The sequence below is a fragment of the Mustela lutreola genome, chromosome 2 (genome assembly GCF_030435805.1).
Source record: "Mustela lutreola isolate mMusLut2 chromosome 2, mMusLut2.pri, whole genome shotgun sequence".
NCBI lineage: Eukaryota > Metazoa > Chordata > Mammalia > Carnivora > Mustelidae > Mustela > Mustela lutreola.
Genome location: NC_081291.1, coordinates 20,459,732 through 20,478,441, shown reverse-complemented (window position 1 = coordinate 20,478,441; position 18,710 = coordinate 20,459,732). Strand labels below are relative to the sequence as shown.

The 18,710-nt window shown below is 38.4% G+C and overlaps 1 protein-coding gene across 9 annotated transcripts in view; it reads right to left on the bottom strand.

The window, feature by feature from the left end:
* Nucleotides 1-18,710, bottom strand: part of DOCK3 (dedicator of cytokinesis 3) — a 578,190-nt gene that overhangs the window by 398,340 nt on the left and 161,140 nt on the right. For all 9 annotated transcript variants that reach the window (XM_059161016.1, XM_059161023.1, XM_059161018.1 and 6 more), the window contains exon 3: nt 10,355-10,395. In XM_059161016.1, the coding sequence (XP_059016999.1) occupies nt 10,355-10,395 (41 nt within the window). The remainder of the gene's footprint in view (nt 1-10,354; nt 10,396-18,710) is intronic.

The window sequence follows — 18,710 nt, the reverse complement described above, 5'->3', positions numbered from 1 at the left end:
GATCGGGGGTGTCTGAGTGTCGCAGAGCTTGCGGGAATTAGAACGGGAAAGATGGCTACAGAGACAGAGCCGACAGTAAGCTCACAGCTCGGGGATACCTTGAACCAGCCGCAGGCTCTGTGAGCTTGGAGTGTGGCTGGAGGTCAGGCAGATGGGAGTAACTGGGCACTGTTCACTGAGGGCGCATTGAGGAGTGGGGCCCCGGGCTCTCAGCTCCTGTGGGCCGGAGACCAGGAGGCCGCCATTTGTATTCCCATCCTCCGGAACTCTATGGAAAGCGCTCTGGGAACAAAAGCTCCAGAAAGCAAACCCAAGAGGATTACTCTGCCCAGACCCTGGTAAGGGCGGTGCAATTCCGCTTGGGGCAAAGACATTTGAGAATCACTACACCAGGCCCCTTCTCCAGAAGATCAACAAGAAATCCAGCCAAGACCAAGTTCACCACCAAGGAGTGCAGTTTCAATACCAAGGAGAGCAGCAGAATTCCAGAGGAGGAGAAAGCAAAGCACGAAACTCATGGCTTTTTCCCTGTGATTTTTTTAGTCTTGCAGTTAATTTAATTTTTTTCTTTTTCATTTTTTTTCTCTTTTTCTGCTAAAATTTTTTTTAACTTTTACCCTTTTCTTTTTTAACGTTTTTTAACTAGTTTATCTTATATATATTTTTAAATTTTTCTTTATTTGTTTTCTTTTTTTAAATTCTTTTCTTTTTTTTTTTCTTTTTGAACCTCCTTCTATCCCCTTTCTCCCCCCTCATGATTTGGGATCTCTTTGGATTTGGTTAAAGCATATTTTCCTGGGGTTGTTGCCACCCCTTTAGTATTTTCATTGCTCCTTCATATACTCTTATCTGGACAAAATGACAAGGCGAAAAAATTCACCACAAAAAAAAAGAACAAGAAGCAGTACCGAAGGCTAGGGACCTAATCAATATAGACATGGGTAATATGTCAGATCTAGAGTTCAGAATGACAATTCTCAAGGTTCTAGACGGGCTCAAAAAAGGCATGGAAGATATTAGAGAAACCCTCTCGGGAGATATAAAAGCCCTTTCTGGAGAAATAAAAAAACTAAAACCTAACCAAGTTGAAATCAAAAAAGATATTAATGAGGTGCAATCAAAAACGGAGGCTCTCACTGCTGGATAAATGAGGCAGAAGAAAGAATTAGCGATATAGAAGACCAAATGACAGAGAATAAAAAAGCTGAGCAAAAGAGGGACAAAGAGCTACTGGACCACGAGGGGAGAATTCGAGAGACAAGTGACACCATAAGACAAAACAACATTAGAATAATTGGGATTCCAGAAGAAGAAGAAAGAGAGAGGGGAGCAGAAGGTATACTGGAGAGAATTGTTGGGGAGAATTTCCCCAATATGGCAAAGGGAACGAGCATCAAAATTCAGGAGGTTCAGAGAACACCCCTCAAAATCAATAAGAATAGGCCCACACCCAGTCACCTAATAGTAAAATTTACAAGTCTCAGTGACAAAGAGAAAATCCTGAAAGCAGCCCGGGAAAAGAAGTCTGTAACATACAATGGTAAAAATATTAGATTGGCAGCTGACTTATCCACAGAGACCTGGCAGGCCAGAAAGAGCTGGCATGATATTTTCAGAGCACTAAACGAGAAAAACATGCAGCCAAGAATACTATATCTAGCTAGACTATCATTGAAAATAGAAGGAGAGATTAAAAGTTTCCAGGACAAACAAAAACTGAAAGAATTTGCAAACACCAAACCAGCTCTACAGGAAATCTTGAAAGGGGTCCTCTAAGCAAAGAGAGAGCCTACAAGTGGTAGATCAGTAAGGAACAGAGACCATATACAGTAACAGTCACCTTACAGGCAATACAATGGCACTAAAATCATATCTCTCAATAGTCACCCTGAATGTTAATGGGCTAAATGCCCCAATCAAAAGATAAAGGGTAGGGGCACCTGGGTGGCTCAGTGGGTTAAGCCGCTGCCTTCGGCTCGGGTCATGATCTCGGGGTCCTGGGATCGAGTCCTGCATCGGGCTCTCTGCTCAGCAGGGAGCCTGCTTCCACCTCTCCCTCTCTCTCTGCCTGCCTCTCCATCTACTTGTGATTTCTGTCAAATAAATAAATAAAATCTTTAAAAAAAAAAAAAAGACACAGGGTATCAGAATGGATTAAAAAAAAAAAAAACCCATCTATATGTTGCCTCCAAGAAACTCATTTTATGCCCGAAGACACCTCCAGATTTAAAGTGAGGGGGTGGAAAATAATTTACCATGCTAATGGACATCAGAAGAAAGCAGGAGTGGCAATCCTTATATCAGGTCAATTAGATTTTAAGCCAAACTATAATAAGAGATGAGGAAGGACACTATATCATACTCAAAGGGTCTGTCCAACAAGAAGATCTAACAATTTTAAATATCTATGCCCCCAACGTGGGAGCAGCCAACTATATAAACCAATTAATAACAAAACCAAAGAAACACATCAACAATAATACAATAATAGTAGGGGACTTTAACACTCCCCTCACTGAAATGGACAGATCATCCAAGCAAAAGATCAGCAAGGAAATAAAGGCCTTAAACGACACACTGCACCAGAAGGACATCACAGATATATTCAAAACATTTCATCCCAAAGCAACAGAATACACATTCTTCTCTAGTGCACATGGAACATTCTCCAGAATAGATCACATCCTCGGTCCTAAATCAGGACTCAACCGGTATCAAAAGATTGGGATCATTCCCTGCATATTTTCAGACCACAATGCTCTGAAGGTAGAACTCAACCACAAGAGTAAGTTTGGAAAGAACCCAAATACATGGAGATTAAACAGCATCCTTCTAAAGAATGAATGGGTCAACCGGGAAATTAAAGAAGAATTGAGAAAAATCATGGAAACAAATGATAATGAAAATACAACGGTTCAAAATCTGTGGGACACAACAAAGGCAGTCCTGAGAGGAAAATATATAGTGGTACAAGCCTTTCTCAAGAAACAAGAAAGGTCTCAGGTACACAACCTAACCCTACACCTAAAGGAGCTGGAGAAAGAACAAGAAAGAAACCCTTAGCCCAGCAGGAGAAGAGAAATCATAAAGATCAGAGCAGAAATCAATGAAATAGAAACCAAAAAAACAATAGAACAAATCAACAAAACTAGGAGCTGGTTCTTTGAAAGAATTAATAAAATTGATAAACCCCTGGCCAGACTTATCAAAAAGAAAAGAGAAAGGACCCAAATATTTAAAATCATGAATGAAAGAGGAGAGATCACAACTAACACCAAAGAAATACAAACTATTATAAGAACATACTGTGAGCAACTCTACGCCAACAAATATGACAATCTGGAAGAAATGGATGCATTCCTAGAAACATATAAACTACCACAACTGAACCAGGAAGAAATAGAAAGCCTGAACAGACCCATAACCAGTAAGGAGATTAAAACAGTCATTAATAATCTCCAAACAAACAAAAGCCCAGGGCCAGACGGCTTCCTGGGGGAATTCTACCAAACATTTAAAGAAGAACTAATTCCTATTCTCCTGAAACTGTTAAAAAAAATAGAAATGGAAGGAAAACTTCCAAACTCATTTTATGAGGCCAGCATCACCTTGATCCCAAAACCAGACAAGGATCCCATCAAAAAAGAGAGCTATATACCAATATCCTTGATGAACACAGATGCGAAAATACTCAACAAAATACTAGCCAATAGGATTCAACAGTACATTAAAAGGATTATTCACCACGACCAAGTGGGATTTATTCCAGGGCTGCAAGGTTGGTTCAACATCCGCAAATCAGTCAATGTGATACAACACATCAATAAAAGAAAGAACAAGAACCAGATGATACTCTCAATAGATGCTGAAAAAGCATTTGACAAAGTACAACATCCCTTCCTGATCAAAACTCTTCAAAGTGTAGGGATAGAGGGCACATACCTCAATATCATCAAAGCCATCTATGAAAAACCCACCGCAAATATCATTCTCAATGGAGAAAAACTGAAAGCTTTTCCGCTAAGGTCAGGAACACGGCAGGGATGTCCATTATCACCACTGCTATTCAACATCGTACTAGAGGTCCTAGCCTCAGCAATCAGACAACAAAAGGAAATTAAAGGCATCCAAATCGGCAAAGAAGAAGTCAAATTATCACTCTTCGCAGATGATATTCCTAGGTATCTTATGGTTTTGGGTGCAATTGTAAATGGGATGGACTCCTTAATTTCTCTTTCTTCTGTCTTGCTGTTGGTGTAGAGAAATGCAACTGATTTCTGTGCATTGATTTTATATCCTGACACTTTACTGAATTCCTGTATAAGTTCTAGCAGTTTTGGAGTGGAGTCTTTTGGGTTTTCCACATATAATAAATGGTGCTGGGAAAATTGGACAGCCACTTGCAGAAAAATGAAATTGGACCATTTCCTTACACCACACACAAAAATAGACTCAAAATGGATGAAGGACCTCAATGTGCGAAAGGAATCCATCAAAATCCTTAAAGAGAACATAGGCAGCAACCTCTTCGACCTCAGCCGCAGCAACATCTTCCTAGGAACATCGCCAAAGGCAATGGAAGCAAGGGCAAAAATGAACTATTGGGATTTCATCAAGATCAAAAGCTTTTGCACAGCAAAGGAAACAGTTAACAAAATCAAAAGACAACTGACAGAATGGGAGAAGATATTTGCAAATGACATATCAGATAAAGGACTAGTGTCCAAAATCTATAAAAAACGTAGCAAACTCAACACCCAAAGAACAAATCATCCAATCAAGAAATGGGCAGAGGACATGAACAGACATTTCTGTGAAGAAGACATCCAGATGGCGAACAGACACATGAAAAAGTTCTCCATATCACTCGGCATCAGGGAAATACAAATCAAAACCACAATGAGATATCACCTCACACCAGTCAGAATGGCTAAAATCAACAAGTCAGGAAATGACAGATGCTGGCGAGGATGCGGAGAAAGGGGAACCCTCCTACACTGTTGGTGGGAATGCAAGATGGTGCAACCATTCTGGAAAACAGCATGGAGGTTCCTCAAAATGTTGAAAATAGAACTGCCCTATGACCCAGCAATTGCACTACTGAGTATTTACCCTAAAGATACAAACATAGTGATCTAAAGGGGCACATGCACCCGAATGTTTATAGCAGCAATGTCCACAATAGCCAAACTATGGAAAGAACCTAGATGTCCATCAACAGATGAATGGATCAAGAAGATGTGGTATATATACACAATGGAATACTATGCAGCCATCCAAAGAAATTAAATCTTGCCATTTGCAACAACATGGATGGAACTAGAGCGTATCATGCTTAGCGAAATAAGTCAAACAGAGAAAGACAACTATCATATGATCTCCCTAATATGAGGAAGTGGTGATGCAACATGGGGGCTTAAGTGGGTAGGAGAAGAATCAATGAAACAAGATGGGATTGGGAGGGAGACAAACCATAAGTGACTCTTAATCTCACAAAACAAACTGAGGGTTGCTGGGGGGAGGGGGGTTGGGAGAAGGGGGGTGGGATTATGGACATTGGAGAGGGTATGTGCTTTGGTGAGTGCTGTGAAGTGTGTGAACCTGGCGATTCACAGACCTGTACCCCTGGTGATAAAAATATATGTTTATAAAAAATTAGAAATTAAAAAAATAAATAAATAAAAGCAAAAAATAAATAAATAAATAAAAAATATTAAAAAAACACACAGCTCCACAAGACTAGAACTATGAATAAGTCAATTTACTTTTTTAAAATTTATTTCTTATTTATTTTCTGCATAACAGTATTCATTATTTTTGCACCACACCCAGTGCTCCATGCAATCCGTGCCCTCTGTAATACCCACCACCTGGTACCCCAACCTCCCACCCACCGCCCCTTCAAAACCCTTAGATTGTTTTTCAGAGTCCATGGTCTCTCATGGTTCACCTCTCCTTCCAATTTCCCTGAACTCCCTTCTCCTCTCTAACTCCCCATGTCCTCCATGCTATTGGTTATGCTCCACAAATAAGTGAAACCATATGATAATTGACTCTCTCTCCTTGACTTATTTCACTCAATTTACTTTTTAAAAATTTTTTTATTCATTTTTATTATGTTCAATTAACCGATACATAATACATCATTTTTTAAAATTATGTTACGTTAGTCACCATACAATACATTAGTTTTTAATGTGGAGTTCCATGATTCACTGTTTACGTATAACACCCAGTGCTCCAAGCAACACGTACCCTCCTTAATATCCACCACTGTGCTCACCCATCCCCCCACTTCTGTCCCCTCTAAAACCCTCAATTTGTTCCTCAGGGTCCATAGTCTCTCATGGTTCATTTCCCCCTCTGTTCCCCTCCATTCATTTTTCCATTCCTCTTGGAATTCCATATTCCTTATTCCTTATGTTCCACAAATAAATGAAACCATATCATAATTGACATCATTAGGCTTTGACATAGTGTTCAACAATTCATTAGTTGCAATATAATATCCAATACCCATCACCACACATGCCCTCAAGAAGTTTTTTGTTTAAATTCAATTTAGTTAACATATAGTGTATCATTAGCTTCAGAGGTAGAGTTCAGTGATTCATCACTTGAATATACACCCAGTGCTCATTTTCACAAGTGCCCTCCTTAATGCCCATCATCAAATTACCCCATAACCTCACCCACCTCCCTCCAACAACCCTCAGTTTTCTCCCTATAGTTAAAGAGTCTCCTATGGTTTGCCTTCTTCTCTTTTATTTTTCCTTCCCTTCCCTTATATTCATGTTTTGTTTCTTAAATTCCACGAGTGAAATATGATAATTGTCTTTCTCTGAGTAACTTATTTCACCATCATAATACCCTCTAGTTCCATCCACACTGTTGCAAATGGCAACACTTCATTCTTTTTGATGGCTGTACAATATTCATGTGGGGTGTGTGTGTGTGTGTGTGTGTGTGCACACTCCATATTCTTTATCCACTTATCTGTCGACTAGCCCCTGGGCTCTTTTTACAGTTTGGCTATTTTGGACATTGCTGCTAAATATTGGGGTGCATGTGCCCCTTCAAAACACTATTTTTGTATCCTTTGAGTAGAGTTGTTGGGTCATAGGGGAGCTCTACATTTAACTTTTTGAGGAACCTCCAGACTGTTTTCTAGAATGGCTGCACCAGTTTGGATTCCCACCAGCAGTGCAAAGAGGGTTCCCATTCTCCGCATCATCACCAACTACTGTGTCCTGATTTGTTAATTTAACCATTCTGACTGGTGTGAAGTGGTATCTCTTTTTTTTTTTTTCATTCAATTAGCCAAGGTATAATCATCATTGGTCTTGTGGGTTTTTTTTTTTTTAAGATTTTATTTATTCACCTGACAGAGAGAGATCACAAGGAGGCAGAGAGGCAGACAGAGAGAGAGAGGAAGGGAAGCAGGCTCCCTGCCAAGCAGAGAGCCTGACGCGGGATTCGATCCCAGGACCCTGAGATCATGACCGGAGCCGAAGGCAGTGCCTTAACCCATTGAGCCACCCAGGCGCCCCAGTCTTGTGGTTTTGATTTGTATTTCCCTGATGTCAAGTGATGCTGAGCACGTTTTCATGTATCTGTCGGCCATCTGGATGTCTTCATTGGAGAAATGTCTGCTCATGTCTTCTGCCCATTTCTTGATTGGATTTTTTGTTCTTTGAGTGTTGAGTCCAATAAGTTCTTTATAGGTTTTGGATACTAGCCCTTCATCTGATATGTCACTTGCAAATGTCTTCTCCCATTCTGTCAGTTGGCTTTTGGTTTAGTTGACTGTTTCCTTTGCTGTGAAGAAGCTTTTCATCCTGATGAAGTCCCAACAGTTTACTTTTGCTTTTGTTTCCCCTGCCTCTGGAGACATGTCTAGCAAGAAATTGCGGAGGCTGAGGTCAAAGAGGATGCTGCCTGTGTTTTCCTCTAGGATTTTGATGGATTCCTATCTCATATTTAGGTCTTTCATCTCCTTTGAATTTATTTTGTGTACCGTTTAAGAAAGTGGTCCAGTTTCATTCTTCTTCATGTGGCTGTCCCAACTTCTCCAACACCATTTGTTGAAGAGATTATCTTTTTTCCATTAGATATTCTTTCCTGTTTTGTTGAAGATCAGGTGAGGTCCATTTCTGGGTTTTCTATTCTGTTCCATTGATCTATATGTCTGCTTTTGTGCTACTACCATACTGTTTTGATGACTATTGTTTTGTAATACAGCTTGAAGTCCAGAACTGTGATTCCTCTAGCTTTGCTTTTTTTTTTCTACATTATTTTGGATTTTCAGGGTATTTTCTGATTCCGTATTAATTTTAGAATTTTTTCTTCCAGCTCTGTGAAAAATGCTCATGCTATTTTGGTAGGGATTGCACTGAATGTGTAGACATGCATATTTTAACAATATTTTTTCTTCCAATCCATGAGCATGGAAGATTTTTCCAGTTTTTTGTCTTCCTCAATTTCTTTCGTAAGTGTTCTATAGTTTTCAGAGTACCCATCTGTTACCTCTTTAGTTAGGTTTATGCCTAAGTATCTTGCAGTTTTTAGTGCAACTGTAAACAGGATCAATTCCTTGATTTCTTTTTCTGATGATCCATTATTGGTGTACAGAAATACAACAGACTTCTGTGCATTGATTTTATATCCTGTAACTTTGCTGAATTCTTGTATGAGTTCTAGCAATTTTTTGGTGGAGTCTTTGGGTTCTCTCCATAGACCATCATGTCATCTGCAGAGAGTAAAAGTTTGACTTCTTTACCAATCTGCATGCTTTTTATTTAGTTCTTTTTGTTGTTGGATTGCTGAGGCTTGGACTTCCAGTACTATACTGAACAACAGTGGTGACAGTGAACATCCCTGTCGTGTACCTAGGGGAAAAGCTCTCAGTTCTTCTCTACTGAGGATAGATCTTTCATATATGGCATTTATGATATTCAAGTATATTCCTTCTATCGTTCCATTGTGGATGGTTTTTATCAAGAAATGGTGCTGTATTTTATCAAATGCTTTTCTACATCTATTGAGGAGATCATATAGTTCTTATCCTTTCTTTTGTTATTGTGGTGTATCAAGTTGATTGGTATATGGACACTGAACCACTTCTGCAACACAGGAATAAACCCACTTGGTTGAGGTGAATAACCCTTTCGACGTATTGTTGGATCCTATTAGCTACTATCTTAGTAAGAATTTTTTTAAGAGTTTATTCATTTGTTCAGAGAGAGAGAGAGAGAGAAACCGAGACACAGAGCAAGTGCACAAGCAGGGAGAGCAGCAGGAAGATCAGGCAGAGCAGGCAGAGGGAGAAGCTGACTCCCTGCTGAGCAAGGAGCCTGATGCAGGATTCAATCCCAGGACCATGGGATCATGACCTGAGTCAAAGGCAGATGCTTAATGGACTGAATCACCCAGGCATCCCCTTGGTAAGAATTTCTTTATCCATGTTCATCTGGGATATTGGTCTGTAATTCTCATTTTCCATGGGGTCTTTTTAAGATTAAGGTAATGCTGGACTCAAAGAATGAGTTTAGAAATTTTCCTTCCATTTCTGTTTTTTGGAACAGCTTAGAAGAATAGATATTAATTCTTTTTTAAGTGTTTGGTATAGGGGCGCCTGCATGGCTCAGTCATTAAGTATCTGTCTTTGGCTCAGGTCATGATCCCAGCATCCTGGGATCCAGTACCACATCAGCCTCCTTGCTTGACGGGAGATCTGCTTCTCCTTCTCCCACTCCCTCTGTTTATGTTTCCTCTCTCACTGTCAAATAAACAAATAAATTCTTTTAAATAAATAAATATTTGGTAGAATTCCCCTTAGAAGCTACCCGGCCCTACATTTTTATTTGTTGGGAGATTTTTTATTACAATTTCTTTGCCTGTTGTAGTTCTGTTTAAGTTTTCTATTTCTTACTGTTTCAGTTTTGGTACTTTACATGTTTCTAGGAATTTATCCATTTCTTCCAAGTTGCCCAATTTGTTGGCGTGTAATTATTTACAATATTCTCTTACAATTGTTTGTATTTCTTTGGTGTTGGCTATGAGGTCTATTTACTTTTTGTCAAATTCTTGAAGGAAAAAATATTAATATCTCAAATAGGCTTTTTCAAAATGAGTTTTGCAGCTATGATCATACATCCATTTTCTGTCCTTTTAAAAAAAATTTTAATGCTGCTGACATAGAGTAGGGTAGGGTCTAATATAGCTCTGTAAAGTAAAGAAAGAGTGTGGCTATGGTAAAAGCTTAAAAGATGGACAAGTAAGAATTGTTTTATAGCAAATAAACATACTAGGTCGCTTCTTACATTAGAAAGGATAACAATAAACTTTTCATTACCTTTACATTTGGCTTCTTTGTTGAAACTCCTCTGTACCAACCTAAAACAAAGAATACAAAAGATATTAAATTCATATTGTCATTTTTTCCTATAAAACACATAATGTATTTTATTTGTTTATATAATGTGGTATTTTAGAGTGAAAAATTAATGCAAACCTTTCTAGTAAAGCCTCACTACTTATGTCTTTATTGAGTACTTTACTCTAAAAGGAATAGTCTTACATTAAATACATTTGCAATTTTCTTCAAAAGATACAACTTTCAACTGAATAAAGCCCAAAAAACTAAAAAAGACCTCAGAGGACATGTAATTCAACTCTATGAAAATTCCCAGATGAAACTGTGAGGGGCAGAAAAATGCCAAAGTCATATAGCTTTTTTGGTAGTAGATAAAGACTATAGCCCAGACTTTGCTTCCTGATCTCATTCAGTGTCCCATGCACAAAACTACACTATGCTCATTTCTTGGCTTTCCAGATGCTGAAGTTGATATCTGTGCTTCAGTTATTCCCTCTTAGCACTCATACACAGCAATAAGAATCAAAGTTTCAATTACATAATAAAAACAATTTTCAGAGAAAGGAAATTTCATTACCAACTTTTCTCAATTCCAATCTATTATTCTCAGAGGTTGTTACAGTTGCTCTGCTATGGTATAAGAGGAAAAAGTTCCAATGAACTGTACTGAAAGGAGGAAGATGAAGAAAAGGACATTACTGATAATAGCTAATAATGACTGAAAGCTTACTGTTTTAATTTCATGTACTGGAATTGACAGATTGTTCTTTCTATGTATTAACCTTTAAATCTTGCAACAAGCTATGAGGGAAAAAAATTTCCTGAAATCATAACAAACAATAAAAGAAGAAATATCCTTCTTTATGTTTAGTATAACAGCTGAAGTAATAAATTTTAATAACTCAATTTAAACCTTGGGAGTTTCAGTATCTTCATTTATTAAAAAGAAAAAAGTGATTTACCATAAGTGAGATTTTATAATAGCTTAAGAAACAAAATATAAAATGGTATCAGCAGGAATGGCAGAGAAGGATCTCTAAAAAGCCCTTCCTTAATAAAAGCAATTAGAATCCTGGCAAAAACTTTCAAAATCAAATTCTATAGAACTCTAGAAGTAAACCAAAGACCTGAAATAATTCAAATAGTACTTATTCAAGAAATCTGAATCTCGGTAAGAACAAAGACCTTTTTAACTTGCCCTTTCCCATCTCCCTTGCTGCAAGCCTTGTGTAAAACTTGAAAAAGAAAAACCCCAGGAGCAAGATAACGGAGGAATAGGAGACCTAAATTTTGTCTCCTCCCAAGAATTCAGCTAGATAGTTATCAAGGCATTCTGAACACCTACAAACTCAACAGGAGATTGAAGGAAAAAATAGCAGCAATTCTATGAACAGAAAAGCCACAACTTTTGGAAGGTAGGACATGCAAAGATATGAACCCAGGTGATATTTGGGAAGATAGACAATAGGGGGAGGGACCCTCGGTAAGCAGACTCCTGGCAAGTGACAGAGCAACAGAACACAAAATCAGAATTTTTAGAAGTTGGTTCCACTGAGGGACATGGCTCCAGTGGCTAAGTGGGGGGTGGAAGCCTCGCTGGGACAGTGTGGTCTCAGAACCATCGAAGTCACAGAAAGACCAGGGGTGCCTGAGTATGGCAGAACTCCCAGGTATCACAGTGGGGAAGCCAGCTGCAAAGAAGGAGCCAAGGAGTGGGCTCTCACCTTGGGGTCGCCATAAACAATGATCCCCAGCACATTTGGGCCACTACTCCTCAATCAGGGACCCAATGAGCAGCAGATCCAGGGAGACTCTCCTTCCTCCCCTGGGAGGAGCAGTATGGGGAGCGGCAGCACAGAAGGAGACCACAGCAATCTGCAGGATTTGGAAACTACAAACGGGGTCATATGCCAGAGATAGAAACACTTGGTCACAGACCAGATGAGCACAAAGTGCAGGCTGGAGACCAGGAAGACAAAAGTGATGGACTGCTTTTCTCTGAGGGCACACTGAGGAGGAGGACCCCAAGATCTCTCCTCCTCCAGAGCTGCAGATTGGGAGGGTACCATTTTCATTACATCCTCCAAAGCTGCATGGAAAAAGCTTTCAGGGAACAAGAGCTACCAACAGCAAACCCGAGCAGATTCCTTAGTCTGGACCCTGGCAAGGGCGAGGCACTTCCACCCGGACAAGACATTTGAGAATCACTGCAATAGGCCCCTTCTCCAGAAGATCAGCAAGAACATTCAACCAAGACAAAGTTTACAGATGAAAGAGAACTGCAAATTAAAGGGGAATACAGAGCATAGAATTCATGGCTTTTTCCCCATGATTCTTTCATCTTTCAAAGTTAATTTTTTTAATTTTCTTTATTTGTTCTTTTTCTATTTTTATTTTTATTCTTTCCTTTTATTTAAATTTTAATTTATTTTTTCAGTGTTACAAGATTCATTGATTATACACCACAGCCAGTGCTCCATGCAATACATGCCCTCCTTAATACCCATCACCAGGCTCACCCATCTCCTCCCCTCCCCTCCAAAACCCTCAGTTTGTTTCTCAGAGTCCACAGTCTCTCATGGTTTGTCTCCCCTTTTTCAACCAATATCTTTTTTAAATCTTTTAAAATTTTCATTTTACACTCATATTATAACCCCTTATTGATAGAACCCCATTGTCTCTATGTGTAGATATATATTTTTTTTTCCTTCAAAATTTTGTGATACAGGTTCTTCTAACAAACCAATATATACCTTAAATCTAGTGTATGGCTTTGTTCTACTCTCCTACCTCATCACATTCCATCCTTTTTTATTTAACTTTTTCCCTCTTTTCTCCACCAAATTCTTATCAATTTCCTTTTTAAAATCTTTTAAAATTTTCATCTTTACAGTCCTATTCCATCACTTCACCATATTTACCCTTACATTTCTGTATATAAAGGTTTTTCTTTCTTTAAAATTCTGAGAGGTGCGAAAATCTAGTACGTGACTCTGTTCTATTCATCAGCGTGATCATATTCTTCTTTTCATTTATCTTTTTCCCCTTTCCTTTCCCCAGGTTTTGGGTCTCTTCTGATTTGCTTAGTGTGTATTTTTCTGGGGTCGTTGTTACCTTTTAAGCATTTTGTTCTCTCATTCATCTATTCTTCTCTGAAGAAAATGACAAAATGTAAAAACTCACCTCAAAAAAAAAAAAAAAAAAACCCACTACCAACTACCAGGGACCTAATCACCTAATCAATATTCACATTAGTAAGATGTCAGAACTAGGGTTCAGAATGATGACTATAAAGATATTAGCTGGGTTTGGAAAAAGCATGGAGGATACTAGAGAATCCCTTTCTGGAGAAACAACTAAAATCTAACCAACTCAAAATCAAAAAGGTTATTAATGAGGTGCAATAAAAAATGGAGGTTCTAACTGCTAGGATAAATGGTGCAGAAGACAGAATTGGTGATATAGAAGACCAAATGATGGAGAATAAAGAAGCTTAGAAAAAGAGAGATAAACAACTATTGGATCAGAACTCAAGAAATAAGTGGTACTATAAGATGAAACAATATTAGAATAATTGGGATCCCAGAAGAAGAAGAGAGAGAGAGAGGCGCAGAAAGTATATTGGAGCAAATTATAGCAGAGAACTTCCCTTACGTGGGGAATGCAACAGGCATCAAAATCCAGGAGGCAGACAGAACCCCCCTCAAAATCAACAAAAATAGGTCAACACCCATTCATCTAATTATAAAACTAGCAAGTGCTAGAGACAAAGAGAAAATCCTGAAAGCAGCTTGGGACAAGAAGTCTGTAACATACAATGGTAGAAATATTAAATTGGCAACAGAGTTATCCACACAGACCTGGCCGACCCGAAAGAACTGGTGTGATAGATTCAGAGCACTAAACGAGAAAATTATGCACCCAGGAATACTATACCCAGTTAGGCTCTCATTGAAAATAGGAGGAGAGATAAAAAGCTTCCAGGACAAACAAAAATTAAAAGAATTTGCAAACACCAAATCAACCCTACAGGAAATACTGAAAGGGGTCCTCTAAGCAAAGAGAGAGCCTAAAAGTAACACAGACCAGAAAGGAACAGAGACAATAGACAGCAACCGTCACCTTACAGGCAATACAGTGGCACTAAATTCATATCTTTCAATAGTTACCCTGAACACCAATGGGCTAAATACCCCAATCAAAACACACAGAGTATCAGAATGGATTTAAAAAAAAAAAAAAAAGACCTATTGATAGGCTGTCTGCAAGAGACCACTTTAGATCCAAAGACACCTCCAAATTTAAAGAGACAGGGTGGAAAACAATTTACCATGCTAATGGACACTGAAGGAAGGCTGGGGGTGGCAATCCTTATACCACATAAATTAGATTTTAAGCCAAAGACTGTAATAAGAGATGAGGAAGGACACTATGTCTTATGTAATGGGCCTTTCCAACAAGAAGATCTAACAATTTTAAATATCTATACCCCTAGCATGGGAGAAGCCAACTATATAAACCAATTAATAACAAAACCAAAGAAACACGTCGACAATAATAAAATAATAGCAGGGGACGTTAACACCCCCCCTCACTGAAATACACAGATCATCCAAGCAAAAGATCAGCAAACACTTAAAGGCCTTAAATGGCACACTGGACCAGATGAACATCACAAATATATTCAGAACATTCCATTCCAAAGCAATAGAATACACATTCTTCTCTAGTGCTAGTGCACATGGAACATTCTCCAGAATAGATCACATCCTGGGTCACAAATCGAGGTCTCAACTGGCACCAAAAGATTGGGATCATTCCCTGCATACTTTCAGACCACAATGCTCTGAAACTAGAACTCAGTCACAAGAGGAAAGTTGGAAATAACTCAGATACATGGAGGCTAGAAAGCATCCTACGGAAGAATGAATGGCTCAACCAGGAAATTAAAGAAGAGTTGAAAAAATTCACGGAAACAAATGAAAATGAAAACACAACTCTTCAGAATCTTTGGGACACAGCAAAGACGATCCTGAGAGGAAAGTATATAGCAATACAAGCCTTTCTCAAGAAACAAGAAAGGTCTCAAATACACAACCTAACCCTACACCTAAAGCAGCTGGACAAAGAAGAGCAAATAAAGCCTAAACCCAGCAGGAAAAGTTCTATAATTAAGGTCAGAGAAGAAATCAATCAAATAGAAACCAAAAGAACAGTTGAACAAATCAACAAAACAAGGAGCTGCTTCTCTGAAAGAATAAGATTAATAAACCCCTGGCCAGAAGTATCAAAAAGAAAACCCACTCTCACCACTCTTGTTCAACATAGTATTAGAAGTCCTAGCAACAGCAATCAGACAACAAAGAAAAATAAAAGGTATCCAAATTGGCAATGAAGAAGTCAAACTCTCTCTCTCTTCGCAGATGACATGATTCTTTATATGGAAAACCCAAAAGACTCCACCCCAAAAGTACTAGAACTCATACAACAATTCAGCAACGTGGCAGGATACAAAGTCAATGTACAGAAATCAGTGGCTTTCTTATACACTAACAATGAAAATACAAAAAGGGAAATTAAGAGAATCGATTCCATTTACTATAGCACCAAGAACCATCAGATACCTGGGAATAAACCTAACCAAAGAGGTAAAGGATCTGTACTCGAGGAACTACAGAACACTCATGAAAGAAATTGAAGAAGACACAAAAAGATGGAAGACCATTCCATGCTCTTGGATCGGAAGAATAAACATTGTTAAAATGTCTGTACTGCATAGAGCAACCTATACTTTTAATGCCATTCCAATCAAAATTCCACCAGTATTCTTCAAAGAGCTGGAGTAAATAATCCAAAAATTTGTATGGAAGCAGAAGAGACCCCAAATTGCTAAGGAAATGTTGAAAAAGAAAATAAAAAGGACCCAAATTAATAAAATCATGAATGAAAGAGGAGAGATCACAAACCAACACCAAAGAAATACAAACAATTATAAGCACATATTACAAGCAACCGTACGCCAGAAAATTAGACCATCTGGAAGAAATGGATGCATTCCTAGAGACATATAAACTATCAAAACAGAACCAGGAAGAAACAGAAAACATGAACAGACCCATAACCAGTAAGAAGATTGAAACAGTCGTCAAAAACCTCCCAACAAACAAGATCCCAGGACCACATGGCTCCCCAGGGGATTCTACCAAGTATTCAAAGAAGAATTAACACCTATTCTCCTGAAACTCTTCCAAAAAATAGAAATGGAAGGAAAAACTTCCAAACTCACTTGATGAGACCACCATTACTTTGCTCCCAAAACCAGACAAAGACCCCATCAAAAAAGAGAATTACAGACCACTATCCCTGATGAACATGGATGCAAAAATTCTCACCAAAATACTAGCCAGTATGATCCAACAGTACATTAAAAGGTTTATTTACCACAACCAAGGGGGATTTATTCCTGGGCTGCAAGGTTGGTTCAACATCCGCAAATCAATCAATGTGATACAATACATTAATAAAAGAAAGGACAAGAACCATATGATACTCTCAAGACATGCTGAAAAAGCATTTGGCAAAGTACAGCATCATTTCTTTATCAAACTTCACAGTGTAGGGATAGAGGGTACCTATGTCAATATAATAAAAGCCATCTCTGAAAAACCCACAGCAAATATAATTCTCAATGGGGAAAAACCGAGAGCTTTTCCCCCAAGGTCAGGAACATGGCAGGGATGTCCACTATCACCACTGCTATTCAACCTAGTACTAGAAGTCCTAGCCTCAGCAATCAGACAACAAAAAGAAAAAAAAAGGCATCTGAATCAGCAAAAAAGAAGTCAAAACTCTCACTCTTTGCAGATGGTATGATACTTATGTGGAAAACCTGAAAGATTCCACCCCCAAACTGTGAGAACTCATACAGGAATTCAGTAAAGTGTCAGGATACAAAACCAATGCATGGAAATCAGTTGCATTTCTAAATACCAACAACAAGACAGAAGAAAGAGAAATTAAGGAGTCGATCCCATTTACAATTTCACCCAAAACCATAAGATGTCTAGGAATAAATCTACCAAAAAGGCAAATAATCTGTACTCAGAAAACCATAGGATACTATGAAAGAAACTGAGGAAGACACAAAGAAATGAAAAAATATCCCATGCTCACAGATTGGAAGAACAAATACTGTTAGAGAGGAGAAGGGAGTTGGGGTAAATTGGAAGGAGAGGTGAATCATGAGATATTATGGACTCTGAAAAACAATCTGAGGGGTTTGAAGTGGCGGGGGGTGGGAGGTTGGTGTACCAGGTGGTGGGTATTATAGAGGGCACTGATTGCATGGAGCACTGGGTGTGGTGAAAAAATAATGAATACTGTTATGCTGAAAATAAATAAATTAATTTAAAAAATTAAAAAATAAAATAAAATCCATTCTGATACCAAAAAAAAAAAAAAAGAAAGAAAAATGTCTATGCTACCTAAAGCAATCTACACGTTTAATGCAATCCCATTCATTCAAAATATGAGCAACTTTTTTCAAAGAAATAGGACAAATAATCCTAAAAAAAATTTATTTTATTTTATTTTATTCAGTGATCCAAGCAAGATTCATTGTTTATATATCGCACCTTGTGATGCATGCAATACATGCCGTCCTTAATATCCTAAAATTTGTATGGAATCAGAAAAGATCCCAAATAGCCAGAGTAATGTTGAAAAAGAAAACCAAAGCTGGTGGCATCCCAATTCCACCTGAAAACCAAATAATCAAGTAAAAAAAAATGGGCAGAAAACATGAAAAGACCCTTCTCCAAAGAAGACATACAAATGGCTAACAGACACATGAAAAAATGTTCAACATCACTAGCCATCAGGGAAATTCAAATCAAAACCACATTGAGATACCACCTTACACCAGTTAGAATGGCAAAAACTGATAAGGGAAGAAACAACAAATGTTGGAGACAATGTGGAGAAAGGGGAACTGTTTTGTTGGTGGTGGGAATACAAGTTGGTACAGCCACTTTGGAAAACAATGTGGAGGTTCCTCAAAAAGTTTAAAATAGAGCTAGCCTATGACCCAGCAATTGCACTACTGGGTATTTACCCCAAAGACACAGAAGTAGTGAAAAGAAGGGACACATGCACCCCAATGTTCATAGCAGCAATGTCCACAATAGCTAAACTGTGAAAGGAGCCGATATGCCCTTCAACAGATAAACGGACAGAGAAGATGCAGTCCATATATACAATGGAATATTACTCAGCAATCACAAAGGAAGAATACCCACCACTTGTATCAACATAGATGGAACTAGAGGAGATTATG